Source organism: Oculina patagonica, chromosome 9, assembly GCF_052425735.1.
Source record: "Oculina patagonica isolate OP01 chromosome 9, crgOcupat, whole genome shotgun sequence".
Classification (NCBI taxonomy): Eukaryota; Metazoa; Cnidaria; class Anthozoa; order Scleractinia; family Oculinidae; genus Oculina; species Oculina patagonica.
Genome location: NC_135766.1, coordinates 26,647,555 through 26,675,510, shown reverse-complemented (window position 1 = coordinate 26,675,510; position 27,956 = coordinate 26,647,555). Strand labels below are relative to the sequence as shown.

General features: G+C 38.7%; 2 protein-coding genes and 2 pseudogenes across 4 annotated transcripts in view; 2 read left to right on the top strand and 2 right to left on the bottom strand.

Annotated features, from left to right (window-relative positions):
* The window catches only part of LOC144664611 (uncharacterized), a 34,368-nt gene extending 25,183 nt beyond the window's left edge, over window positions 1–9,185 (bottom strand). The window contains exons 1-7 of one of the 2 annotated variants that reach the window (XM_078525745.1): window positions 8,920–9,185; window positions 3,387–3,482; window positions 2,518–2,715; window positions 1,685–1,783; window positions 1,399–1,479; window positions 418–516; window positions 219–317 (exon numbers count right to left, since the gene is read on the bottom strand). In XM_078525745.1, coding sequence (XP_078381871.1) covers window positions 219–317; window positions 418–516; window positions 1,399–1,479; window positions 1,685–1,783; window positions 2,518–2,715; window positions 3,387–3,482; window positions 8,920–8,934 — 687 coding nt within the window. In that variant the 5' untranslated portion in view covers window positions 8,935–9,185. Of the gene's footprint in view, window positions 1–218; window positions 318–417; window positions 517–1,398; window positions 1,480–1,684; window positions 1,784–2,517; window positions 2,716–3,386; window positions 3,483–6,681; window positions 6,877–8,919 lie in introns of those variants that run through there. The other variant, XM_078525744.1, reaches the window with a different exon arrangement.
* Window positions 9,186–20,600: 11,415 nt separating this feature from the next.
* Window positions 20,601–22,616, top strand: LOC144666495 (microsomal glutathione S-transferase 1-like). The gene is made up of 3 exons (XM_078527923.1): window positions 20,601–20,829; window positions 21,613–21,695; window positions 22,190–22,616. Exons 1-3 carry the CDS (start codon window positions 20,710–20,712, stop codon window positions 22,440–22,442), a joined length of 456 nt encoding a protein of 151 aa, XP_078384049.1. The 5' UTR covers window positions 20,601–20,709; the 3' UTR covers window positions 22,443–22,616.
* Window positions 22,617–22,752: 136 nt separating this feature from the next.
* Window positions 22,753–26,290, top strand: LOC144666494 (microsomal glutathione S-transferase 1-like; annotated as a pseudogene). The gene is made up of 3 exons (XR_013573201.1): window positions 22,753–23,339; window positions 24,413–24,495; window positions 25,646–26,290. The product of XR_013573201.1 is annotated as a microsomal glutathione S-transferase 1-like (transcript).
* Window positions 26,291–26,592: 302 nt separating this feature from the next.
* LOC144666498 (histone H2B pseudogene) lies at window positions 26,593–27,908 on the bottom strand (annotated as a pseudogene).
* Window positions 27,909–27,956: the final 48 nt, after the last annotated feature.

Here is a 27,956-nt window from a genome sequence, read left to right as displayed (position 1 = left end):
AATATCCATACCTCCTCCACAGAAGGTTCTTTGGTTTGACCCCCCCCCCAATCCCTCCGAAAACTAGATTTTGGTTCAACTTTATAATTTCCCTTTAAAGAAATTGGCTTTTGAGATCTCTCATCCCCTTGGAATTTCAAATTGCCTTCCTGGGGTGGGTATGGATATTTTCTGGAACCACACAATTAACTCAATTGATGCACGTTACTGTGCTGTACCTTAGTTTTGTAGTCAATAGTAGCCCCATGCTGAATCAGCACTCCTGCAACATTTTGGTTTCCGTACTTAGCGGCAATATGAAGTGGCGTGAAACCATTCTGGAAACAAAGAGAAATGTTACTTTACCTTATGATTCTACAATATTATGATGTATTATTAGCATGTGCACATGTGTAGGTTAGAAATGTTGGAGCTTACTGGAGCTTCAATATCAGGCTTGTGGTCTTTCTGGAGCAGAAGTTTGGCTGCTTTGGCAAAATCCTTTCTGGCTGCAGTATGAAGAGAACGATAGCCTTTCTGTTGGAAAAAGAAGTGAAAAAAAAAATGAAAAAATGAAATTTGGAAAAATCATCTGAAATTCAAATTAATGATGATTACCAGTCCGTACGCGCTCTCCCCTGCAATGTTTGTGAGTCTCACAAAAGAAGAATGTACTAGCAAAAATAAATCCGGGACACTCCTTTTTCTTCATTATTACACCAGTTCCTTGCACAATAATACGAGCTCAACGGATTGAACGGACGCCATCGTGATTCTGCGCGCGCATCCCGAAGTGTAACGTTCAACGTCAAAACAAAAAAAACAAACCCTGAGTCTGCGACGGACTGGAAATCATCTTTAACAAGGTTAGGTTTTATTTATAAAACTAAAAAATGTTTAATACCCTACTTTAAAACTGCATGTAGCAAGCCTGATTTTGGCAATTGTTGTAAATGCAAACACATGTGGCAACAAAATCAACTTCAACTTTTACATAACAATAACATCGTTTTGTCAAAGACGCAGTGGCCCATCCCCTTTATTTTTTCCTGGAAAGTTCATCAATGGGTCCAAAATTTATCAGTGAGCACAAGTTGAAATATAAATGAATGCTGTCGGTATACATGTGAGCTGCCCGAGACAACAAAATCATTCAGGATCTAATAAAAAAAAAAAAAAAAAAAAAAAAAAAAAAAAAAAAAAAAAAAAAAAAGGGGGGGGAAAAAGGGGGGGAAAAAAAAAAAAAAAAAAAAAAAAAAAAAAAAAAAAAAAAAAAAAAAAAAAAAAAAAAAAAAAAAAAAAAAAAAAAAAAAAAAAAAAAAAAAAAAAAAAAAAAAAAAAAAAAAAAAAAAAAAAAAAAAAAGGAAAAAAACCCCGTTTCTAATCCAACAGAGTTTAGAGAGGGTAAAGTGATCTTACTCTGGAGTCATGATGAAGAAGGGCAGCTACAACTTTTTCATGTCCTTGTTGAACAGCAACATCGATTGGAGTAAATCCATCCTGCGAAAGAACAATAAATAACACTGAGTGCTATCAAGTGCTAGTTCCAGATCTGGCTTCCAGAGACTCTTAATGTCATATAACCATACACTGGTCAACTGCCATATTACTTGATTTTTTCGGGGGAAAAAACAACCTGACATAACAAAAAAACTCTTAGATACCTAAAAAAATCAAATGTTTTGAGTCATAAGCAACTAGTTACCTCTGTAGTACACTGCTGATTAGCTCCTTTGGTAAGAAGTGTTCTCACCACATCAACATGCCCTTCCTGGGCTGCCATGTACAATGGAGTAAAACCATTCTACAACAATATATGAAAGCCCCCTGTAGTTAGTATTTATAAAGGTACTTGGTAAATCTTATTTTTGTGTGCAATACATTTACCAGTTAATACGTGTAACAAGATACCTAAAATAGACTTGTAACTTGGTAAAAGCAATAAATATTTCAAAACAAAATTGCAGTCATGAAATTGCAGACTAAATAGTCAATAATAATTATTTTGTGCAAGTCGAGAACAAGAATAACCTTCTTCCTGAAAAACATTTCAGTTTGGTTTACATTTTTAACCGTAATTGCCGGCAATTTAATTGGTTGATTCTAAGGTCCTATTAACATGGAAAGAGGATGTTCCTAGCAGAGGGTAGCAATGGGTTAATGCATGACACATAAAGAGGGCAAAAATTAGGCTGTGACGCATGACATCATCAGTAGAGCAGAAAGTAGACCGTGACATGTAAAAATAGCTAAAAAAGAAATATGATTTGTGAATTCTGCTGTTTCAAGTTTAAAATTTGTGCATGAAACTGGATCCCAACACCCCTCCCCCCCCCCTCCCCACTTTTGCTACCCACCCAGCACTACTATCACCCTCTTTTCATGTAAGTAGGATGGATCCTAGTACTAGGATCGTCCTTGCACAACATGTTTTCAGCTGAAGTTTACATGGAAAGAGGATTATCCTAGTGCTGGGATCATCCTCTTTCCATGTAAATAGGGTCTTAGTGTGCACAATTTTACAAACTAGCCATTTACCTGCGCTTTGGAGTTTACAGAGGCACCAGATTCCAGTAAAACCTCCACTGCCGGTTTCTGCCCAGCAAGTGATGCAATGTGAAGTGCTGTGTTCCCTTTCTTGGTGGTGAAGTTCACTCCTGCCCCACGCCTTAAAAGCTCTTGTACGACCTCCACATGACCCTCCTTAGATGACAAGTGAAGTGCATTGAGGCCATTCTGTGCAAAAAGAAAACATGATTATCAAGGCTTCATGGCAAGACTTATCAAGGCAAACATGGGTAGATTTGGGGGCAGGGTGGGGAGGGGAAAGGCAATGCGGGCTACAGTCCCCCCTTTTCTTGGATTTGTTTCTTTAGAAAAATTGTAACCAACCATCTTTTGAGAGGTATTGTGAAATCAGGGTTGTGTTGTTGGTATAGGTAATTGTCAAAGAGCAAACTTGGTACTTGAAAAAAAAGATGTCAAAATTAAAGACGGCTTTATTTAGCGGTGAATCAATAATTGTCAGAATCTTACGTTGTTCTGTTTCGTATACTTTCGGGGTCTTTGCCTTCAGCTTTTGACTGTGTGTGCTTCCCCACGCCGCGGAACTAACAACCGACATAGTCATCGCACATCTTCTCTCCCCGTCAGCTTCCTTCCTTGTCGCGTGTCTCTGTGCCACACTGTAAACTGCTGGAGTGGGGCTGACTGGTGGAGTGCCCGCTGCCCGCCGACTGAAAGCAGTGTTCCACTCGCGGCACGGTGTCAGGTTGCGCCCTCGACAAGCATTATTGCGATTTTTATGTGATGTCTTCAGCGCAGTCCATCAGAAAGACTGGAGTCTAAGGTAGGCAGCAAAAATAATCTCTTTATAGGAAATAAAATGAATTTTCTTTATTACTCACAGCATTGCAAGTGTGAATGTCTCCTTCCTCATTTAGAAAGTTTCGAACCTTTTCAAGGTTCCCAGCTCTTGCAGCCCTCAAAAATGCCACATCAACCTGACAACAAAATGCAAGAATATCGTTATAGAAATGGCAAAGCAAGTAAATTCACCCATTTCACATCTTACTTACATTAAGTTTTCATTACGATGTTAGACAGTCAATGTGTACCAACTCTGAGAAGTTGTAGATGACAAAAACAAATAAAGAGCACTTCAGTTCCACATAAATCTCATATCTGCAATGTGCTTAAATCCATTTACTTACAATCCCACTCAATACTTTTATCATAATTGCCCTATTCCGAAATTACTTTCACTAAGATCGTAATAACAGCTAGTAATTTAACTACAGGGCATATATAATAACCATTGAATTATTTAACATACATTTCCCTTTTTAGAAAAGTTAATTTTTCTCCATATAATTATCTAAACATGCATTTTCTTTTTGAGCTAAAAAACACATTGGATAAATTAAAGTACAGACTGAAGTACTTCAAGTACACTGGTGCAATATAACTTTTAATGCTGTCCTCATTAGTGTTGCTTGGAATATGAATATGACAACTTTTTCAAAACAATTTCTTGAACATTACTGCTTTAGTGGTACCAGTAGCACAAAAGGGTTAGAAAGCATCCAACTGATGCTTCAAGGCGCTTAAAGGAGAAATGTCACAGTATTTTAAGTGATTTTTTTACTTGTTTCAATTTGAAGGAAACCTCAAAATAATAGTTTTTCAATGAAGAAAAACATTGATCAACAGAGTAATTGAAACCCACAAATAAACAAGGATGGTTTCGACTGACGAAGATCACGACAGATTACAAAAGGCAAACTTGAAAAACTTTGCAATTTTTTTTAAGATTCGATGTCCGTGACATTGCTCCTTGAAAGCTAACACATAAATATATAGTCGTATAAAGCAAAATTTATCCTGCAATAAATTGCAAATTTTCAGAAGAAAATATAAATTAAGAAGTACAGGTGATAAAACAAAGAATTAAAATTGTAATATACCACTTGCAAATAACCAGTACATAAGTGTATTTAACTTGACAACACCCTTACAAGTACAAATCAGAGCTCAAAAAAATACAACCGCCTTAGCTTTTCACTGTGAAACACTTGCTGAGAGTGAAATGACTAATATCAATGGGGAATACGCAATATTTTATATAACATAACTTTATTCTGATTGGTTTTAATGTAAACAAACATTACACAGGTTCAATCATTTTTTTCCCTTGGAACAGTTTAGCTTCTGTTCGAGAGCAAACATTAGGTAGCTTTTTAACTGTGATTTATTTTGCTTTTAGCTGTACAACTTGTCTCAAATCATGATCAAGAACTATCCCTTTTGCAACTAGTTACATGGTGAAACCACTTTATTGTGAACAACTGAAGATCTCAAATTTATCAACAAGAATTAGCAAATTACTATAATAATTAATTCTAATTTTCTTGCAAATTTTTATACGTGACAGAACTAAATTATGAATAATTTGGTCGTCAAAAAAATCGAGTAAACATCTTGAAAACGACAAGAAGTTTTCTAAAGTTAGATACAAATGCTGGCAACTGTAGCTTGCAGCTCTTAGAGGGTAATACATTAATTTAAGTCAAATATTAAATAACAGATAGAACTAAGAAACTCAAACTGCACAAATGCAGCGCATTTACTCACAAAATAAAGAAAACAGTAAACTGTAGGAGAAAGTAAACAAAACCAGCGAAGAAACTATTCTTAGGGACAACAAACCTAATTGGCGTGACAGAAAGAATCGAATGTCTGTTGATGTCGATTTCAACCAGTGTTGATCATTCGTTCGATTGACTTGACCGGTGAATTCGAAGAAACGGTTTATAACCAAATTTTTCGAAGGTAAAATTAAGGTTAAAGTGAAATTTGGAATTCAAGGTAGGTGGTACGATCAGTCGTCAATATAAGTTTACAAGAATGAGTAGCGAAGCGTATTAAACCTAACCCATAAATCCCGATCAAGCGGTCGTAAGTCATCAACAACTTCGCATCACACAATAGCCTTTTAACCCTAACTTGTAAGCAAAAGCACATATCGGAAATTCCTCGATTAAATATCCGAGTCCTTTTTGAAATGTTTCTAAAAAGGCTCTAAATGGCAGTCTCACGAACGTTATTACCATTAATTAACAGATCTTATTCCTGATAAACGTAACATGTATCCCATAAAACTTGACAAAAAACGTGTGTACGCTACACAGAAAGCCGTAAAATTCAGCGGGTAATGTTTTGCTTGGAAAAAACTCAGGCTGTAATCAAATTAAGTCTCCGTTTGCACAGCACAAGGCGTGGTAAATTCACACCTTATAGTCACACGCCCCCACTTCAGGATTAGCCGGGAAAAGCTTTTTTTTTTTCTTCAGAATAATACCTAGTAATTATATGCGCATTTTGAAAATCCTAACACGTTCGAAGCTAGAATGGCGAAATTTAAGTTGTCACGAAGCGATTTCAGAACATCTAGTTAACACGACCCCAATGTAACAACATCTGTGTTTTTCACCACATGAACAATATTTGAATCGTCGAAATTACTGGCACTGTCACAATCAGATATTCTGAGCCCGTTCCATCGATCGACCTTCCATAAATCTTATACATGCATGTAAATAGCAGACTAAATTATTGAATGCAGAATAAAGAATTCAAACCACATAAGCCTATTCAATGAGTGTGACTTAGAAATATAATTATTTCATGTGAACAGGAAAGAGGAACACCTTAGCCTCGAAATCAATGCGCTTTCGTACGCACAACAGAAAACTCCAGAAACTACGACCAAACTTGAACAAGCTTGAATTTCCTAAACCAACACAGGAAATCGTGGTTCATTTCAGACAACAAACGCGAATAATGATATTTTTTTATATTTTGTGAATTTTCTGAGGTGAAATAAGGTAGTTCGACAGCGTCAAAGAGGCATAACACAAGCGCATAAACAATCGAAAACGGTCGGAGTAAAACGACGCCAAACGCAAAGTTGTGCGTGACATGCTTTTCGTAAGAGACAACAAAACAGAATTCCAGCCGAACAGTATACGGTTTAGAGAAACAACAAAGATGATTTTGCTGACTTCGATAGTAAATGAACTGAAGAATACAAAAGTTCACCGAAAAAAAAGCTGGTAGAGAAACACAGACAGAAAACTAAAGCAAGGTTAAGACCTTGTTATTGATCAAAGGACGAAAAAGCGCGCCGTAGTTTGTCTTTACCTGGTTCAATGATGCTGCGGATTTATCCTTGTCCTTCATTTTAGAAAACAACCCTCAATTCAGAATGGCAAATCAGCCCCAGACCAAGTGCAGTGCTACAGATTTTCGTAGCAACGTGAAGGCGAAAACGCCTTGAAAAGAATAAGTTTGGTCGAATCACTAGCAAGGGCAAGCTTGAATACAGCACACAACGCCTCGCTGGACCGACACCACAAATACGCATGCTCAAAAATCGAGCGTGAACGCGCGCGAGACACGCGAGATTCGCGGCGCAAAGCCACGTGTCTAGTCTTCCTGTTTACGAGTTCACACGCGTGCGACAAAATAAAACGCTAGCTACAACGCAGAACAATGCACTTCATAACCTTAATTTCTTGGCATCTTTTAGTAATCGAATGAACTTTGGATCGAAAGTATCTTCCGTGAACCGCTGCACGCAGACAACATCAGTAAGACGATTTTATTTTTAGGTGATTACCATTTTTCAGTCGGATCAGGAGAGCGTGACGGTATTGGTTTCAGCCAGACATAAAATCAATAAACTATATGCCAACTGAAACTAATAAAAGAGGCTTAGAGGAAATTTGAGTTGTAACTTGGCAAATCTGAAGAAGATAGGAATACTGACAACAAAACCAGATTTTCGAGTAAAATTTTAGCACCTTTTGTAGCAGCGACGCTAAAAAATTAATGAATTCGAATTCTGATTAATTGTCGGCGGAAGGACGTTCCCGCCCTTTCCCATATTTACGGTACACTACTAGCAGTCCCTATTTTAGTCCGTCGAGCGCCTGCGTCGAAAACATAACGTGAAGCCAAGAATGATCCGCCTCGTCCCCATTTTTTGCGCGGTCATTTATTTTTTCGCTTCATCCGTCGACGGACTCTGCGAAAAAATAGGGAAGTACTAAATGAGATTAATCAAATTTCGGATATTTTCTCATGGTGTCGTTTGTGTATTTTGTCGAATATTAATTGTATCAGTCGCAATGAAAAAAGAAATGAACTTCATTATTAATTTGGTTAGAGTAGCAGTACTGGCAAATTCTGAGAGTTTCAGGTAATTCAGAAGAACACTGCCGCCCAGGATTCAAGTTTTCTGAGATTATGATTAGCTTAGACGGACCATTATTTTTTTGGAAGAGGGGACTTTGAAAAATATTTAATAAAAAATTGTTTGCAGGGCCTAGGAAGACAAAATAAATTGTTTGGAAATTTTCACGATATGTATATCGAAACATAGGTGGAATTTCAAAAAAACAATTGTTTGGAGAGGTGCATAAACTAAAAAAAAAGTTTAATTTAGTTAGAGCAGAGGAAAATTATTTCAGTAATTTAGGAGTACCCCCCTCCTAGAAAATTAATAATGGTCCGTCCCTTACCCGATCGAAGTTTAGCTACTGCTTGTCTATGTTCGAGGATGGTAGGGACCCGATGGAGGGGTGCTCCCTGGAGATTTGGGTGATAAAATGGATCAGCCGGTACTCTGACCTTACACGTACACCCAGATCAGTATATTACAAACCAAAACATAAAATTTTCCATCTCATTTTACCGACATGACCCTTTTGTTTTGAAGGACAATCTCCATCGTCCAATATCAAATATCAAAATAACAAGTTAAAACAATAATCAAGCTAGTGGGGTGTCTCATCTGTGTGACATATTTCCCTGTACAAATCATATCTTATTACAAACGATGTAGACCGTCCTGAAAAACTCAAACCGATCAACTTATTTAATTTGAGACTACGACAGAAAAAATCTTACTGTTTAGAGCGACGAATAATATGGCCAAACTTAAAAATTTAGATTTACATGTAACCGGTGCGGGCATATTGGCCCATTTGAGCACTGCCCTCTATAATCCTCTACTATTTCAGTTATGCAAATACAGTTTGAGTTTAAGTCCCTATAGTTATAACACGCGCATTGCAGATTGTTTGCATGAATAAATTTTAAAAAATTATGTAGCTTATAGCGTAATTTGGATATTACCAACACAACACAAGCTATTAAAGCGAAACGACAATAGCAGAACATTTATACATAATGTACAACAACTTCTCGATTTCATTTTGATGTGCTTGGACTAGTGTCGCTGGTGTTAAACGCAGGTCTTTACGATGTAAAAGTCGCATTTAGAGCAAGAAGAAGCCGCATCGATACTAGCCATTTTCTAAGCAAGAAAAGTAAGAATAAAATAATATGACAACTTTTAGAACAAGGTGTACCTACCACAATGTCCTTCATGCCGAATATTTGTTAAACAACAAGCTTCGTGGAATTCCTCGCATCTCTAACATTCACAACAGATAAACACGCCTCGCTGCGGTAAAAAACATGTCACCCATTTGTAGCGAAGTCTACGGCGTCAGCATCTCCACAGAGAAACAGAGTTAATCCGAAATGAGAAAGGAATCCAGAAAGGATAAATTAATGGCGAAATAATCCGCTGCCAGTCGATTGTGAAATAGAATCTGTGCGAGTTTTGCTGCAGCAGAAACACACAGGTCGGTACGTGAAGTCAATGACTAATCGAATGCAACTCTTTCAACGCATTAATCATTTACTTTAGTTAGTGTTTCGTGATAAAGTTCAGGCGCTTTATTTCATGTCAGCCAACTAACGCCGCAGAAAAAGCAATAATCGTGACAATAGACAACTTGAGGGACAAATGACAAGTAAGTTTTCATTTACTTCCAATTTATTTAGTGCTTTAGTACCAGGTGATATTTTTTTTGTTTCAAACAGGAAACATTAATTAAACATAAATGCATAAAGATTAAAGTTATTAAAGTTCGTATTTCCCAAACATAGTAAACAAGAATTGAAAACAATGCAAAGAGATGTTTATTATTCAAGTTTTATTTACCCGTCGATAACCCCCCGTTATCTTGAAGAATGAGATAAAATACTGATAAACAGACTGATAAAGTGAACAAATTAGCTCTTTTTACGACTTAGTCACGTGAACGAGAAAAGGGCAAAGTGCTATGCTGTGATAACAGCAGGCCAGAAATCTAAAATCACCCGAAAAAAAAAATTAACAAAAAAGTATTTTGCAATTAATATAACGCTTATCGTTAATCGTAATTTTCATTATTAAGAAAATTCCAGAATACAGTCACAGCAGAAATATCACACTTGACGTCAATCATAATTTATCGACATCTGCAGAGCCGCCAATACAGCTGTTTACAGCCTCTTTAGCGCTTCCGCTTGCTCATTGGCGCCCAGTCCTCTCGCGATTCTCCTCATACGATCGAAAAATACAAGAGAGAGGTGTGAACAATACACTGCACTTTTTTGTGACTTTTTTTCTTAAAGAAACCCGCAAAATCCACGATGCCAGGAAAGATTTAGAAAGGCGATGAAACCGGCTGCCGAAAATGCTCACATAAGGTCCAAACCCCTATGAAATAATGACTGTGTGAATAATGAATAATGAACAAAACGCTTTTATTGACAATGAATAATGACGTCATTAGTTCTCTCCGTGAGGGATACTGGTTTCTGATTCATTACAACCACAACAAACGCAAAAGTGATAGAGATAAAGAAAAATGAAAACATTTGTGTGACCATTGATAGAAATGCCACGGAAGCTAGCAAAAAATGCGCGAAATAAAACCAAATAAAATAATCTACATATCCAGGAGCCCATCTCCTTCTCCCCCGTACGTTGGCCACGGCCAATTTTAGATTTCGCACTTCACTGAAAAATCGAGCTTATAAGTTTATGTCTTACTCTGAATCGTGGATCGATCAGATTGGTAATGTTTATAGAACATTTTTTTTTAGCGAAAAATGGACTAATAATATTTGGAATGCTTCGGAGTAGCTTTCAGCGAAAAGTAAAATTTAGGTTATTTATATTCTGGAATTGCCAAAAATTCAACATAACTTGGCAAGCAGTCTACACCTGTTCACAGAACAAAGCCTTACGTGGGTAGTCTTTGTTCAAAGAGGGTGATAAAGGGTATTTTCAATTTTCGTGTCCCGTGATCAGCCCTTATTATTTCCTGTGAAATGTGAAGTGGCTATTTTTCCCCTCGTGAATCGTGATTTCCATAGTAGTCGTGAACCGTGATTTTCCAAAACGCATTGTTATATTTTCCGTGAAGCGTAAAGTGCTTTTGTGACTTGTGAAAGGGCTGTTTTATTTACCGTGAAACGTGATCTATACCTCCCTTTTTAATACCGCCCTCTTCAAATGGGGTTGTGAATGGTAAATATATTCTAATTTAACAGATTAACATCTTTCTTACAATTAAAGTTTTCAAACTCGTTCCCAGGGCTTTTCCCTTTGTCATTTGGAACGGGCCAAATTATCAACGGAAAAGCCCTGGGAACGAGGTTGAAAAGTTCTGCCTCGTTTCCGGTTCAGTTTCCAGTACGCTAGACACCAAAAAACCCAGACCCCTGAGGAAAATGAGCGAGCAACGAAGGAAGGGGAAACGATACCCACTCCCTTCTTTACGGACGGATAGTCAAAAGTCTATCAAGTCTACAATAACAAATTATTGGTTACATTTAACTTACGTTAGCTTTGACATTTCAAAGAGAAAAGCATCTACCATTAAGGCAAAAATCTTGGCAACTAACGACAATTCTTCATTCTTGATTGTTGTGAGGAAATATACATCGATGTCCTCCAAACTCTTGACGTAGAAACTGCCTGATTTCCAGACTACTCTCTTACCGCGAAGAAAATGGGCGCGCAAGGTTGGATGCGAAGGCGAAAGATAGAGTAGTAAAAGTTTAAGCAAGCAAACCGTCTACGATCTCCTACCGGTATACGTTGAATCAACTGAGTGATCTAATCGGTTTGACACATAGAAAACTGAAATTGAAAAGCAGAGACCGATACAACGTAGAATGAGAGAATTAGTTTTGTACTATATTTCGGCTGGCCAAACCAGCCTTCTTCAGGTACAATGGAGTTTACATTGGCTATGTCTAAATTTATATGGTGATAATTGTATCTTACGAAATACCGGAAATACGTAAAACTAAATACAGGAAATATGTAAACAGTGTAAAAATTAAAATATGCTAAGCTTAAAAATGACAATAAAATAGTTAAAGAAGAAAAACTAATAGGTTTCTTCGCGTATGTTAAGGCCATCGGGACCCATCGGGAACAAGTGTTCTGCCTTTTAAAATTAAAAAAGCTTCCCGTGGTCCCTCGCGTTTCACGGTCGTCACCAGGCGCTCACGCTTCGCGCTCGCCTCAAAAGTGCGAAGCGCGTTTAGCTTACGAAAGTCAAATTGACTGTCTTATCGAATCATTAAAGCACTTGTCCCAGGTGGTTGTGTTTCAAAAGCAAATTTTTGGATTCCAAGCAGTGATAGCCACAGCAAAAGTTTTTGTGCCGTTGACGAAGGAGAGAAAACATGGAACAAAGGATTAATCAATATAAATGTCATTGTTATTGTTATCATCCGAGGACTTGCCCCGGAGTATTTCAGTATAAGTTAGAGCCTTTACTCTCCGCCGCACAGAATACATCTTGAGAAACTTTCCTGGAAAACTCACCTTGCCCACTGCACACAGATTATTTAAAACGACGTTTTGCCTCTGACAGTGGGACTCTTTGGATCATTTTAGGTTTCTGGAACTGCTCCTCCCTCCCCAAACCTAACATTTTGCCCAAAGCGATAAGAGGGTTATGTTAGGTTTGGGGAGGGGCGGTGGCGTTTCCGAACTAAATGATCCGACTCTTTTATAACCTACCCCAAGAAGTTAGTAGTGTTGGCTCTGTTTGCTATTTCAAACGTCATATTACATCAAATGTTTTAGTATCGGATTTTGCCAACAGTAATTACGTACAAACGGTAACGCAAGTGGACGCAAGTAGCCGCAAGTTGAACTTGCGTACGGACTTGCGTTGACTGGCCAAACGAACTCTTAAGTTCACTCGCAATTGCGCGCAAGTCCTGGCCAAACGGAGACGCAAGTGGATGCAAGTTGAAAACTTGCGTCTATATGCGTCTACTTACCTCTCTGAGTGTTTTTTCTTTTTTTTGGCCAAACGGTAACGCAAGTAGTCACAAGTTTAACTTGCGTACAGACTTGTGTTGGGTGGCCCAAAGGACGCGCAAGTTTTGTTGCAAGTGCGCGTAAGTTTGCAAAAGATCTTTACTTTCACGGTCTTCAGACCATCTAAGAGCGGGGTCAGGAATTGGATCGGTGACTGCATCGAACACCCCCACTAGAGGGCACAAGAGTAAGAGTAAAAGTAAGACTCCCACGGATAATTTAATTTAGTGTACGTTGTGGGCAGTACTAATGCGAAATAATGATAATTGCGCCGTTCACTGATAGCACTGACTGGTGAACCTAAATTGATTTCCTGTCTATTGAGCGAAAGGAAATAACATGTGTATCCGTTCTATATTATCGTTAATTAAAGGAAATGGACACTACAGTTGAAATCACGGAAAGATTTATGGTGAATTCACATGATTCTTTCTTTTTTTTTTATCATGGTTTACATGAAATGTTATCTGTTGTTTGGACGTGTTAAAGAATTTCTTACACGAGGAAAGAACTGGAAAAGTCTTTGGATTTTGTCCTCTGAATAAAAAAATCCAAAAGAAAAATTTTATCTTCGCGACAAGTTTTGTACGAATGACAAAATTAATTTGTTATCGCTATTGGTTCACTGACCGCTTTATCTTGGGGGAGAAAAAATATCAACTGAGTTAGCACCCTGGATATATAGGGCCTTGTCAGTTTAAGAGTGAGTTCACTTCGAGTGAGTTCTGATAGTCAGGCAGTCCTTGAGAGAACAGAAAATATTGAAAGAGTGCCGTCGACGGTTTTTTTCTTGCGTCACGTGTGGTCCTCTGCATTAAGACTTTTCTAAGAATCCAATAAAAAGAGTTAAATTTTCACTATACGAAATAAAATACAGTATCAGTGTTAACAGATCACTTTCCCACTGTAGCTTATTTTAAATTTAAGGTGTTTTATCAGAGAACATGGAGAACATAATACTCAAGAAGGAAATCCTGGCACTGTTATTTCATGCAGATCTTAAATGGATTTTCTAGTCGTCTTTCTTTACAGTTATTACGTATATTTTGACCTCAATGACTTCAATCTACGTTGTTACACGTATCCTATCACCTAAGCTATCTTTTAGTGGAATGTTAAGGACGTTTTTAAGGGCAATATGACCTCGTAAGAAGATTTTAAAAGAGAGTATATTTTTAAAGTTTTATTTCCATCAAATAGTTCCTTTTAGGTTCTAATCATTAAGATTTATTATCAAGGATTTCAGGGTACATTCTGAAAAGGAAACAATTAATTGGAAAATCGTTAAATTAATTGATTACACAAAATAAAAATTAAGGGTCACAGAGGTTCAACGTTGTTGATCACGAAAGAATTGAATTATAAATACCAGCTGTTGTCCCTTTCACACAAAAATACGATGATAACTAATTAAACTTAAAATTTTCCCTGATGACTTCAGTATTGGATTAAATATTCAGATGAAAGTGGATTCGACGTGATGGAAGATGGAAAATGTTTATGATATGATCATGACGAAGCTGAAAATATTGAGGAATTTTCAATTGATATCAGCGAACATCCTGTTTCTTGAACGTAAGTTAAAAGACTGAGTTTATATCCGGTCCGTTTAAAAATACAAATTGTCTATTTTGTCAAGAGTTCAACACAGATGATCACGAAAGAATTCAATTAGATAAACAAACGCAGATTTTTTGAGGACCACTTTATGTTTTTAGGGCGCGGGGGAGATTCTGAGAAGAATCGTGCTACCTTTCTTTTTGGCAACATTCTTTCCACGTTTAGGTTCTGTGAAAATTGTTTTCTCTTTTTCATGTTGTTTTGATTTGTTTCATTAAGAAGATTAGCATTCAGGGCTTATTCCTTTGATTCGTTAAGCACGCCTTTTATTTCTTCACTTTAATTTTACAGTGCAGGAATTTTTTGAAGATTTGCCAGATCTTCTCCCTCCCCCCTCCCCCCCCCCCCCCCCATGGTCATAACACAATGGCCTGGTACAATAACTCTTCTGAGGCCGCATCGATTTTCAACACTTTAGTTAGCTTTGACCGAGCCCAGCTAAACTATCAAATATTTGATTCAACATGGTGTTGAATGAGTATGTCTGATATTTTTGCTTCTCCTCGTAAGAGAGAAACGATTTTGGGTTATTTAGCTTTTTCATCAAATATTTAGTCCACGTGTGATACATGCACCCCCTATGACACAATGTACAACTTTTCTCGACTGGTGTTTTCACACAAAACAACATTGCAAACGTTTGCGTGATATTCGAACTGGACGTGACTCGCCACTGAACAATACTGGCACAAATGTGGCCGGTAAAAAATATTTTTTCAGAGTTCATTTCCTGAGCGCGCCATCATCGTGCAAAGAATCTGATAAAATACAGCTGCGATTTTAGCGCGCGCGTCAAAACGAAACGCATGCGTCATGGACGCAAAATCTCATTAGACACCGAATTTTTTCACTTGGAACGTTTTGTTCAGTGGCTTTTTAATCTCGGATCAATAAAAAAAATTGTCGCAAATTCTTCAACAAGAATTTCCGTACTCCTTGTTTACTTTTTGGCTTTTTCTTTTGCGGGGAATTGGAGGTGCTTTGGAACTGCATGTTTTTCGGGACATGATGTTGTTGTTTTTTTTAGGGGGGGGGGGGAGGGAGGGGTAGTGTAAACCGCTGCGAGAGAGACTACAAGAAAACGTATGTAAAATATGTAAAAGTTCCTTTCGTATTTAAGTCACTTTAGGTTCATAAAGCCTTCAACACTGTTTGTTTTATCTGTATGTGGCTTTATTAGCTTTAATTTTAAGCTTTCAATTGACATTTTAGAAGATTGAGGGTTTTAACAAAGTATAAACTTTCAGAAATTTGAAACTGTCTTCAGAACTGCTGCTCTAATAAAGACCAATAAAGCACGCTATTTTTCTGTTTGATGGATCGGATTGTTTTGCTAGTTGTTTTAATCAGATTTCTTCTTGTTTAGTTGGCGGTTTAGTTTGTAGTTAATTGCATTGACTTTGGATTACCACAAAATTTGTAAATGCTACAACAGCTCTATAAGATGCTATAACCCTTATGGAGGGCGTGTGAATCGCAGCACGGCTCGGACCTGCATGCAGATGTGGAGTTTTTTTAGTAACTTGATTCCTATGGTCTTATTAAACACAACAATCCTTTCACACGGTGATTTGCAATAATCTGAAAACGAAGTATTTTTCTTTCTTAAGGATAAGAGGCTGTGAAAACCTTTTTATGATAAATTGCCGCTTTTACTTAGTAGGAATTATGTCAGCATACAATCCGCCTTACTTGATCTCTTGACGCGCCGCCAACTCACAAGGTAAACTATAAAACGTGCACGATTCTGTTTCACGTGTTTTGGCTTCGATCAGGGCTTCAATTTTCACTCCACGCCGCCAACTCGATTACCATGATTACACTCTTGCCCAATAGGTGGTTGCAACAAGCGAAACAATACATGCAAGATTAAAAATTTACTCTGTTTTCTTGTTATTTATGTAATCTTTTTTCCCTGCAATACTATCTATGTAAATGTTTGTAAATTAACTTTCTGTTGTTGTACTGAATGCAATAGAATGTTGATTTCTTGTACCCGTACCCCCGATATTTTTTGTTCTTTCAGATAACTAGAACCAAAAATCGTTTCCGTTCCCACAGTCCAAGACTAATATTAATTTTGCCTCAGATTTCTCAATTTTTGTTTCTCTTGAGGCTTTGACAATCGAGATTCCACAGTAAAATTCTTAATTCCAAATCTTGCCTAATATCTGTATGTGGAATTTGGATCTTCTTTCTTCTTAACACCTCTTTCATCCCCAATGGCGAAATCAAATTAACCTGTTTACAAATATAAATTTAACAAGTTTTTTCGAGGAGATTACCGTTTTATCGGTGACATCTGTTATCAACACATGCTGATTAATGGACGTTAAATGGCGTTAAGTTCCGTTCATAAAGTCAATTGTGGTTCTCGCCTTACCGGATATGACGTCAATCGTGTTACAACATCTCGCTATAAAAGCGTTTGATTTAGAAAAGGATCTTCAGTTGGTAAAAATTCCTCGCCCGATTTAGAACCCATTCCAAGGCGCTGACGGTGAAGAAATGGAACAAAACAAAACACATTCAAGAATGATGACTGAACAACCCCTCATAACAACAACAACTCACGATTCTTCTTCAAGATCAGGCCACGGTTCGCAAATGGAAGGTTCTCGCATCACAAGGCTCTATTCTTTTCAAGAGGTCGTGCTGGAATACAGCGCCGTTGTGATAATTTTGGGCTGTTTTTTCCTCATCTCCATCTCTTCAAGATTACTCAAGCACAGCAAAAGCTATGGATGTCTGTCAGAACTTTGCTAGAAATGCTGATCTTGATGCATTGAATTGAACAGAGTGAAAAAGAATATTTATCAAGTGTGTGTGGAATGCTGAGGTTTTATTCCGGCTTCACTTGACGTTGCTGCGATGTCGAAGAAAGCTGCTTTTAGCAAGTTTCCCTGGAAACCGGAAAAAAAGAAGAAAGCCTGCCATCTCAGCAAATTCAAAGCGGAGGGAGTAAAATTACGAGAGAGCCCACTTAATTTATATATGACGCTCAGTGACATGTGTTTCACCGTGCATTACCGGCATTTCAGGGACTTATAATATTTGACTGTGTGAACTTGGTTTAGAAAACGAACAGGCCTGCGTTGTTGTAATATCCGACGATCAGACAAAATATTTCGCTTATTTTATAAACAAAGGCTTTATTTGTATTTTTTCGAGATAATCCGCTCAATCGCCCGCATATTATTGGTACATTGAGTAGTTTTATATTATTTGTGGCCTGTGAGTCGCGAAACAAGCTTGTTTGCTTGTGGATATTCCAAAACGGGGCAATTTTAATTTAACACCGAACAGAAAGTAGACATTTTATAGTCGTTTTATTTATTTTAAACATGTTTTATGTAAAAAGGCATTTGTTGTTGGTAGTATTTAACAGAAGATGTGAAAATGTAAAAATCTGAATTAAATTATTTCTTCAAACACAATGCAGTGATTCCCTTGGGCGCACAGTCATAACATAATTTGCGTCAACAAATTTTGTTGCCATAAAAGGTTGATGATCACACACAAACAGGATTTTAAAGGAAATACGGCAAGAGAGAAAACGCAACGGAAAAATGTAATCTTTTATATCCGTTCTCCGCCCTAACACATCATTTCCGTTGAGCAAAATAACAGTTACTTTCGCCTCCGAGCCAAAAAAACTTCGCGTAGGAGCAGTAAATTTAGTCGGGTTGATTGCTAAAACATTTGTATTTCAGCCCACACTAGTTGAAGACCAACTACCTACTTGCTCGTTTACTGAATATTTCATGATTTGCTAACAGAGTAGGATTAATTAAATAATTAAGTGCTGAGCAGTTTCGTAAATAATTGGATAAAACATTTCCGACGTTTTCGGAAATTTTTTATCCAATTAGTTCCAAATTTAAAACTACCCATGTTGTCCTATCGGTTTATGTTGTTCTTGAAACTTCGTAATGTCCAGTGCAAGAAAAAAAATGGCATACCGGTAGTTGCTAATAAAACGGATTTTGTGGTAGGCACGTTGGCCGTTATGGATAGATATTTTCTAGTGTGTTAACTTCGCCGGAAACCACAGTTTTTTTACGTGGGCAAGACATTTTATTCTAACGTTGCATTTCCGCACTCAGCAGGTTTGACTTGTAATGGCAGTTTGTTTCGGAAGAAACTTTACTCTCATAGTGTTCTATATCGACTAATTGCTACCGTAATCTAGCAAGATGATAGGAGTATTCAATCATTGGACTTGCATACCAAATGAGGCTGGGCAGTTTAGTTTCAGTTTTAATGGACTATACCTTTAAGTTTTTATTTATTATTTATTTTTGGTTACCTGGGAGTTTTCGCTCTACAATTTTAGCTAATACAATTTAAAGGAATCCTATGTAAGGATCACACCGGATCACATCGCCAAAAGGGGCAAAAACTATACCCTATTTCGCAGTACAAACCCACATTTGCCTACATGTGGGAGTACCCTCTCGCCCGGAGCTACAGAAAGCGGTATTCTCAAATCACTAATGATCTTGTTTAGCCTTTAGGCCCTTTTGATCAACGGGAATTAATCTTTTGAATGGGATCGAAGGCTACTGGAACATAATTGGTAAAAAAGCTGTTCGCTGAATTGTTAGGGGACCGATTGAAAGGGGATTGCAAAACTCACAGCTTGATTCATGCTGGTAGATTGATTCAAATTGAAAATGGAAGTGATACGTTTTGTCTTCCAAGCTAATCAGTGTAGTCCCTTATCCCTCGGGCTTCACCCTGTCAGCAAAACTTCTTGTTCATAGGTTTCCATGACGACCAGTCAGATTGGCCAATTCAGCATGATAAAGCATCTTAAATGATATTATCAAAAGACTTCTGTTAAACAAGCAAAGGACCACTTGCACTAACTAAAGATTTAGAAAATAGAAAAGAAAACATTGCCAGATATTTTGATCAATCAGGAAAGTTCATAGTCATAGTGCCAGTCATAGCAATTTTTCTTGGACAATTCCGTCCAAGGGGAAAAGGCGCAATGAGGTTAACTCTATGTAAAGCACCAACCCTTGAAACAAGGCCAGACCACGACACCGGGAACTCCGTGCCCTACTCTTTGAGATGAGTGTGTGGGTTCTAAGATGCAGGAGACGGGGCCTACGGTTTATCACTTTTATATGAGAAGACTAGAACTTCTAACCATTTGCAAATGTCATTACAAAGGAAGTACACAATTACAGTAGAACCGCGGTAACTCGAACTCGGATAACTCGAACAACCCCGCTAACTCAAACAAACTTCCATTTCCCTTGGAGACCCCACAGTCATTTTTACTCGGTTAACTCGAACTCGGATAACTCGAAAACCCCGTTAACTCGAACTAAATTTCGTTTCCCTTGAACAAAATTTGGGTCAAATTTACCCCATAACTCTTCCGGTTCTTGCAAGACGCCGGCCACGGTTGCCCATGATTAGAGCAACGAACAGATCACGTATTTGACGCCATTTTCCACTCTTATCATTAGAATGTATGGCCGTGTTAGAGTTTCTGGCAAGATAAGTTCATTTGACTGTACTGTATACTGTAGTGCTGAAAATCAGTAAATATCAATTATAACTTGGCAAATAAGTATTCAATCGACCCCGATAACTCAACCCCGCTAACTCGAACTGTTTTTCGTTTCCCTTCAGAGTTCGAGTTACCGGGGTTCTACTGTAGTCATATAAGTCTTGGTTTACTAGCATGGGAGTCACGTCATCAAACACACCTCAAAGCATCACGAGCATAAAGTTCTCCTGACAACATATACAATTCTCTGGTGTAGTTCTAAGGGGATCTCACTTCAGAACTCCTGCTTCACAAGGTGTCACAATTAACAGGAAAATAGTTTAATTTTTTTGATATATGTTAGTGTACAGGTTGTGTCGTTAAATATTTGTCTAAATAGTAGAACCGTCGATTTTTGAAGTATTATTCGCAATTCATCCTTTGTATAACTGTCCGATAACCGGGTGAGAAGCAAAAAATAGAAAAAAAAAATCTAAAACAAGATGCAGATTTGCGGAAATCATTCGTGAGGCCGTCCAGAGAAAAACGCTAAAAAGGAAGATTTATCGCCAGGATAGCTGCAAAGCTAACGAAAACTGTTTGTTTCCAACAGTCTCCATTTCAACAAGCTTCTCTTCACTGGTCTTGTGTAGCAATTGGTTCAATGTCACTCCTGTCACGTGGTCAGGATGCGATAACAGCTGAGTCATTGTTTACTCGTTGCGTGATCACATGATCGCGTGATCGCGTGACGAGTCAACGAGGCTTGCTTGCCTTTTGCGTGGTTCGGTGGGCGGCTATTATTTTGCAGACTCGTAGGTGTTCGTTCTAACTAGCATTTGCCTCCAGTTACAAAATGGTAACACTAACGATTGATGATCGTTTGCTTTCTGCCTATATTTTCTATGGCGGCATTCTTTTGCTAAAAACTTGGGCCATGTCTTTCTTTACTGCAAGACATCGCATCAAGAACAAGGTAAGACCAGAACAAGTTGCGAAATAACTACTGTGGGAGCCCCTGTCCCATCTAAAGATGCTAAATCATGACGGAATGGCAAAAAATTCAAGTTATAAAGAAATGACGGTTTGATTTTTTTAAAAGTATAAAAGCTTCCCTTCTAAATTTATGAACATAACTTGATTTAGGCGAACGACTCCCAACAGCGAACTAACGCCACTATATGGAATGATAAATGTTTTCGATTTTAATGCCTCTTTTAACAATCGAAAGGTACAAAACCTCGAGGGTAGATGATAAGAGGAAGACTGCATCATTTATACATTTGACGCTACCAACTGCGATCGCGCGCACTGGCAAGAAATACGAGTATGTTATTGAAGAAATTAATTAAGTCTGCATGCATTCCAATCGATCGATCGTTACTTCATTGTTTCCTTGTTTACTTTACTTTTGGAAAAACTCGATTTAATAGTGGAGTGTACATCCTAAATGGCCTTTCAGGATATATACGTATGACGTAAAGATGATTTTCTGTTTTAAGCCTGTTCAAGGCTCTCGTACGGGCCACCGTACTCTCGTGTTGCGGAAATGGGCGAAAAAACGGGCGAAAGAGAAAGATATCAAACTGCGCGTATAATTAATTTTGCTCGCCTTGCAGCCTGAGTTTTATGCAGCCAACGGAGTAGAACAGCTCATCTGGACTGGACTTATAAATTAAGGAACGGAACAAAAGCGTTTAATAGTCTTAAAAATCTTTGCGCTAACCTCTGGACTTCGTTGTACATTTATCTAACGTAGGCACTTCCAGCCCCAGAGGATTATGGCGGAAAGGGCAAAGATAAACCAGTGCCGCACAATGATGATGTGGAGAGAGTTAGAAGGTATTCACGTTGTTCTCATTCACTCTCAAATTAGACCAGTCGACCAAATTGTACCAAGAGAGCAGGCTAGTGTACATCATTAAGTACAGAAGTCGTCGCTGCAAGTGTGTTATGTAGAAAGTAAAGCGTGACTATGCAGCAAATTTACGGGGAAAGTGTTTAAATGTCAGGCCCGTTTGAATTCTGAAAAATGAAGCTTTTTTCATTCAGATTAGACGCACCCTTTTTTTTTGGGGGGGGGGGGGTGGGCTCATCTTCTTGTACCTAGACCACGCCTGCCAAAAGAATCGAGGAGTTCTAGGGGACAAGAATTGAGAGCAGAGGTAAATGGACTAAAAAGACAACAAGGGCCTGTAAAATATCATTTAGGTATGTTTGGTAGCTTTTGAAATTGTTAACAACAACAACAACAACAACAACAACAAAGTTTATTTGAACTGTAAAATTACAAAGAAATGTTTTAACAGCCATCTTCTTGCCTGATTAAATTTCAGAGCTCATCTCAATGATCTGGAAAACATCCCCATATTTTTGATTGTGGCCTTGTTGTACTCGTTTACCAACTTGCCAGCCATGAGAGCCATTTGGTGCATGCGCATCTTCACAGCTGCAAGGATCCTCCACACCATTTGCTACTTGAACGCCATCAGCTTGCCAAGAGGCATGGGTTTCATGGTTGGCGCAGCGTGTAATGCATTTATGATTGGTAATGTGCTGTACGTGGCTGTTAAAGCTGGCGTGTTTTAGTCATCAACATGGAAGCCTAACGCCTGTAGTCCAAAGTTGATTTAATAGAGATTAGTGCCGTGCTGAACGCCAGTAAAATTCTTGGAATGTTGCTTTCCAGTTATCACCGAACACCTGTAGAATTTGTAGACTGTTAAATTAAGGAGTTAATAAACATGAGAAAAACAAAGCAAACCACTGTTTCACTGACCTGATCCATCAGTTCTCTTAATTATAAAAAGGGATTTCTTAAAACGGAAAAATTAGCCATGTTCATCGTCCTTTCACAACGAGATTTTGATACACGGCAGGACAAGCCGTTATGTGGTCCGGCCAAACGGAAACGTTTAGTATTATGCATTTTTTTTCTCAGCTTCCTCTGCACTCAGCACACCCACCCACTTGTCATTTGCACATACCAGCTGCCTGCCCAAAGAAACGGAATACCTTGTCACATAGGCGGGGTATCTGGTGGGCGTGCGTGACAGCTTATGGACTATTGCACGTGGTAAAAATTAGCACCAACTATAAAGCCTGAGAATCGTGCAATGTCAGTGAACATGCAATCCTTGTTTGCATTACTTTACCTTATAAAAAAGCTAACAAAAACACCTGGCGTGAAAATGCCCAGTATTGCAGACATTACAAATACTTGCTGACCTCTGGGGTCCTTGCGTGAGTCCTTGCGTGAGTTGTTGCGCAACGGTCGCGTGACGTTCACAGCTCGTGGGGGGTCATATATATTTTTGCAGAATCACTCGCCGTTCTCTTGTGGGTAGTATTTTAACCTGTGCCAAAATGGTAACACTTACGCTGGATGATCATTTGCTTGCTTCATATCTTTTCTATGGCACCATTCTCGTGCTGAAAACTTGGGCCATGTAATTTCTAACAGCGAAACACCGCGTAAAGAACCAGGTGAGACCTCTCAACACATTGCACAATACAGTCTAAATACTTGTCGTTATTGTCTGAATTACTGCAGGCTTTTTTCATTCGAGGATGTCAAATCATGCTGGGATGGATAGAATTTCAAATTCTGGAGAATTTACTATACCTCACGGCTTAGATTCTAGTTTTTTCCATGAAAGGTCTAAATTTAAAATTCGATTGTATGAGCGTTGCTCTTCCAAATTCTATTTACAAATATAATATCAGCCACTGCCTGACTATCCTTTGGGTTTGAGGTTTCTTTTCCTCAACGAAAGTTAAAACATCTCAATTTTTAAAGAAAGACTGCTTCTATTTAAAAACATTTTAACTTGGTTCAGGGTTGGGATGTTGCTTGATTTACTGTACATGCGTGCTACAGTAGCAACCTGCATTCCATAGTTGTTTTGTTTATATGTCCACTCACCTGCAATATACGTTAGTTGCTGGATGGCAACTTTTGATGAAGCAAATCTTCTTAATATTTCAAATTTTCAAACCGCCATCTCAAACATTAGCATCAGTTGTTAAATGCTCTTTCCATTACTCACCCATTTTGTACTTCTACCATCTTTTATAATGGGAGGAGGGGGGAACTCTCCAATATCCCGGGGGGACTCCCATATGAAAGGGGCAGGGATGTTCTTCATCTTGCCTAGGGGTGAAAATTTCAGATTTTGGTCTCAGTTAGGGTGCCCAAGGCAAAACACCAATATTTTGAGCTGTCAAGGTCTTGTTTAGGGTTGCCGTTCGAAAAAAATTATATGCAAATAATACTTTTTAGTATCAGTTGGTATCTCTATCTGCCCCTTTCATATGGGAGGGCTTCAAATTCCCACACCCCCACCAGGGTGCCCCCCCCCCCCAGGTCTGTACCAGATTTAAAAGATTATAGCTGATTATGGACCAGTAAAACCAGTCTTACAACTTGCCCAATGTTTGGGTTTAGAATGTTTTAACTTTTGGTCTGGTTTATTCACTTTCCCTGTCACTCAATGTAGCATATTTGCGTGACAGAGAGGGCCAAACCTGTGCTGTTTCTGTTTAAATCTGAACTACAGGCTCTTCCAAGTCCAGAAGACTATGAAGGAAAAGACAAAGATAAACCTGTTCCACAGCATCCTGATGTGGAAAGAGTTCGGAGGTACAATAAACTTTATGAAAAGCAATACTTGCCCCGGGGGGCACAAAAAAAGTTTTATACGGGGAGGCTCTAACCCCTTTCCCTTTTATATACCATTTTGACAGAAATTGTACTTAACTGAAAAAAGGTACCCCTTTCATATACCTAAAAGACGTGGCCTGGACTTAAAACAGGATGTTTTCTTGTCATTTTCATGTAGTGCTTAATAAATTAAAATACCGGTAATACAGCCTTGCATCTGTTCGAAATATTTCAATTAAAGGCCCTTTTAAATACCTAAGTGACAGATTTCCATACCCTTTCATATACCTAAACTCGTGAAATCCCTACCCTTTTATATACCTGAAGCCTTAAAAAGGTACCCCTTTCGGGCAGAGCCTCCCCGTATAGGCCATTATAGGGAGTACCCCCCCCCCCCCCCCGGGAATACTTGTATGTAGTCCAAAATTTACCTAAAGCTTATAAAGTGTTTATAACACTTATCCAATTTCTCTTGTTCTCACCAATATGCATGTACATTACTTGCCAGTACACATAATTTCTTTCTGATCCCAAAATGACATGCCCCTCTCAATAGCAGGGCCATAGCCAGACTTTTGGCATAGATGAGGCAAAAATTGTAAGTGTTGAAGGCACAAGCTGTTAGCAGGGCCTGGAAAGAAAATTTTTTTTGAAATCAAGAAGCTATGAGACACTATCATAATTTATCATAATTCTTTTTTGAGGTATTTATTCAAAAAAATAAATCAGGTTCAATTGGGAATAATTTTCTCACCTGAACATATATTTTTTTTAAATTTTGGGTTTAAATCTAGACGAGGCAAGTCGTCTTGCCTCTTGCAAGTTATGGCCCTGAATAGCTGTGCTGAGGGTAGACTGTTCCAGGCTCTCGGTACCGGTAGTTGGGGGAGAGTGAAAAACGTGGGCGAGTGAGGAAAAAACAAGGGGTGAAAAACGCGGGCGAAGGAAGGAGAGCTCTCCTTCCTTCGCCCGCCTTCTCTCCTCCCCCTCTTTTTTTTTCCTCACTCGCTCGCGTTTTTCGCTATCCCCCAACTACTGAGAGCCTGGAACAGGCTATGCTGAGGGCAGGCTTGCTAACAGAACTGAGTGACCCTGGCCATGCTTATAATGATTCCTTTTCTAATTTCAGAGCGCATCTCAATGATCTGGAAAACATCCCAATCTTTATGATCATGGCCTTGTTGTACATGTTTTCTAACATGCCAGCCATCTGGGGAATCTGCTGCCTGCGTATCTTTACAGCTTGCAGGATCGTTCACACCATAGCTTACTTGAATGTCTTCAGCTTCACAAGGGTATTGGGTTTTACAATCGGCTCAGGTTGTACAGCAGTACTGGCTCTTGGTGTGCTGTACTCAGTTATTCAGGCTGGTGTGTCCTTTTTATAACTGTAAAAAGACACTTGTTGCTCAGCCAGAAAAATTCTGATCATCCTGTACAACTTGTAGTCTATTAGTGCTCAATAGCCCTTATGCATGTTTACGTCAGACTGGCTAATTTCACCACCAAGCATCGCTTTCGAAGTGCAAACTTGTAAATTTGATCATAAACGAATTCCCAAAGCAGCAAAGATGAAAAGAATACCCACGTGAAAACTGCATGAAGATGGCAAAAGGGTTGAGAATAATTCGCGTAAACGAGGCTTGGTGGTGAATTTTGAGCTTATGACGTTATCATGCATAAGGCCTATTCGGGCTGCTGACAACCAATCACATCTAGAATTTTAAAGAGTAAATAAATAGGAGAAGGACAATTGTTTCAAAAGGTTGTATCAGACCTGGTGCAGCCTCTTATAGAACATATGTGCGATGGTCAAAAAATTGAAATCAAGTTTATTGTAGAGCCAAACAAACAGCTGATGATGATTAATTAAAATATTTTAAAAAGTGCTCACGATTAAAAAAATAAATAAAAAATAAGCACTAACAATATATAACCTCCAACTTTCTTTCTTGCATGTGGCTGACGTTGCATGCGCCTCCTTACCCCAGGGGGGGTACTCCGGCTTGTAAATGACGGGGATTATCGAATGGAGGCAAGACTCAGGAACCAAAAAAATCCCTCAGTCTTCCGACATTACCCAAAAAATATCCCTGGACCGAAAATAATCCCCCAAAAAATTCCTTGTCAAATTACCCCTAAATTGCCAGGAGGGGCAATAATATAACACAAAGAAAACCATAAAAATTTTGAACGCTCGTGTTTGTTTATTCATCATACCATAATTACGCTAAGGCACTTAAGTTCGTTTTTAATACCCCCAAAATCCCCTCTCTAAATCAAGTCACCCAAAAAAATACTTGCCAAATTTTCCAACCCAAAATAATCCCGGAATCGAAAATTTCAAACCCAAAAAAATCCTTTGATCATCCCCGTCATCTACAAGTCGGAGTACCTCCCCCCCCCCCCCCCCCTGGGCTCCTTACCTCCAAGCGAGGGGGAAAGCGAAACGAAGATCCTGGGTACGAGGTTTCCCTGCCTTTCAATACAAAATGCGCGGCGCTAGCGACCAACTCCTGCGTCAAAAATACTAATTTGGGTTAGAATTTTTTTAAAGCCGTGTGAAAGCGCGCATTTCGATTAAAAATAAAGCTCCAAAAATCAAACACCAACTCAGATTCGGTTGGCTATTGCTTTTTATAACATTTGGTGGCTCAGCCGTTGGTTTTGGGGGAAACCCACTAAGGATCTGGGTAGAAATATTTCAAGTGACACGGCAGAGAGACGAGTCACGCGAACGAAGACAAAATTCTTAATAGATCCTAGCGCATCATTCGGTCGTAAAAAATACGCGCATTTCTAGAAAAGAGCTTTTGAAATAAAACAGAAAAGGAAATACTGTTGGTCATTGCTTTTTATAACATTTGGTGGCTCCTAAAGGAGCCGTTGGTTTTGGCGGCAAACCCACAAAGTGAGTTTACTTGCTGCTGGTGTACTTGGTCACAGCCTTCGTTCCTTCACTGACGGCGTGTTTGGCCAGTTCACCGGGCAGAAGCAGCCTGATGGCGGTCTGGATCTCGCGGGAGCTGATGGTTGATTTCTTGTTGTAGTGGGCAAGGCGGGAAGCTTCGGTGGCGATGCGCTCGAAGATGTCGTTAACGAACGAGTTCATGATGCCCATGGCCTTGCTGGAGATTCCAGTGTCAGGGTGAACTTGCTTCAACACCTTGTAGATGTAGATAGCATAGCTTTCCTTTCTCTTTCCCCTTCTCTTCTTCTTTCCTTCAGCCGAGGCCTTTGCCTTTCCGGCTTTCTTCTCGCCTTTCTTTCCTGCAACTTTGGGTGCCATGTCTGTAGATCAGAATGGATTTGAATGCCAGACAACTCGATTCGTTTTGTATTTATACTGGAATAAGGACAAGATCAATTACCATACGGATCGAAATCCTCGATTAGTGATTGGTTATCGTGTTGAACTGACCCTCGAGGTCAATTTTCTT

Coding starts and splice junctions, on each gene's coding strand:
- LOC144666495 (XM_078527923.1), top strand. CDS start 20,710: ATGGTAACACTAACGATTGATGATCGTTTGCTTTCTGCCTATATTTTC. Junction 20,830..21,612: donor GACATCGCATCAAGAACAAG/GTAAGACCAGAA, acceptor TATCTAACGTAG/GCACTTCCAGCCCCAGAGGA. Junction 21,696..22,189: donor GATGTGGAGAGAGTTAGAAG/GTATTCACGTTG, acceptor ATTAAATTTCAG/AGCTCATCTCAATGATCTGG.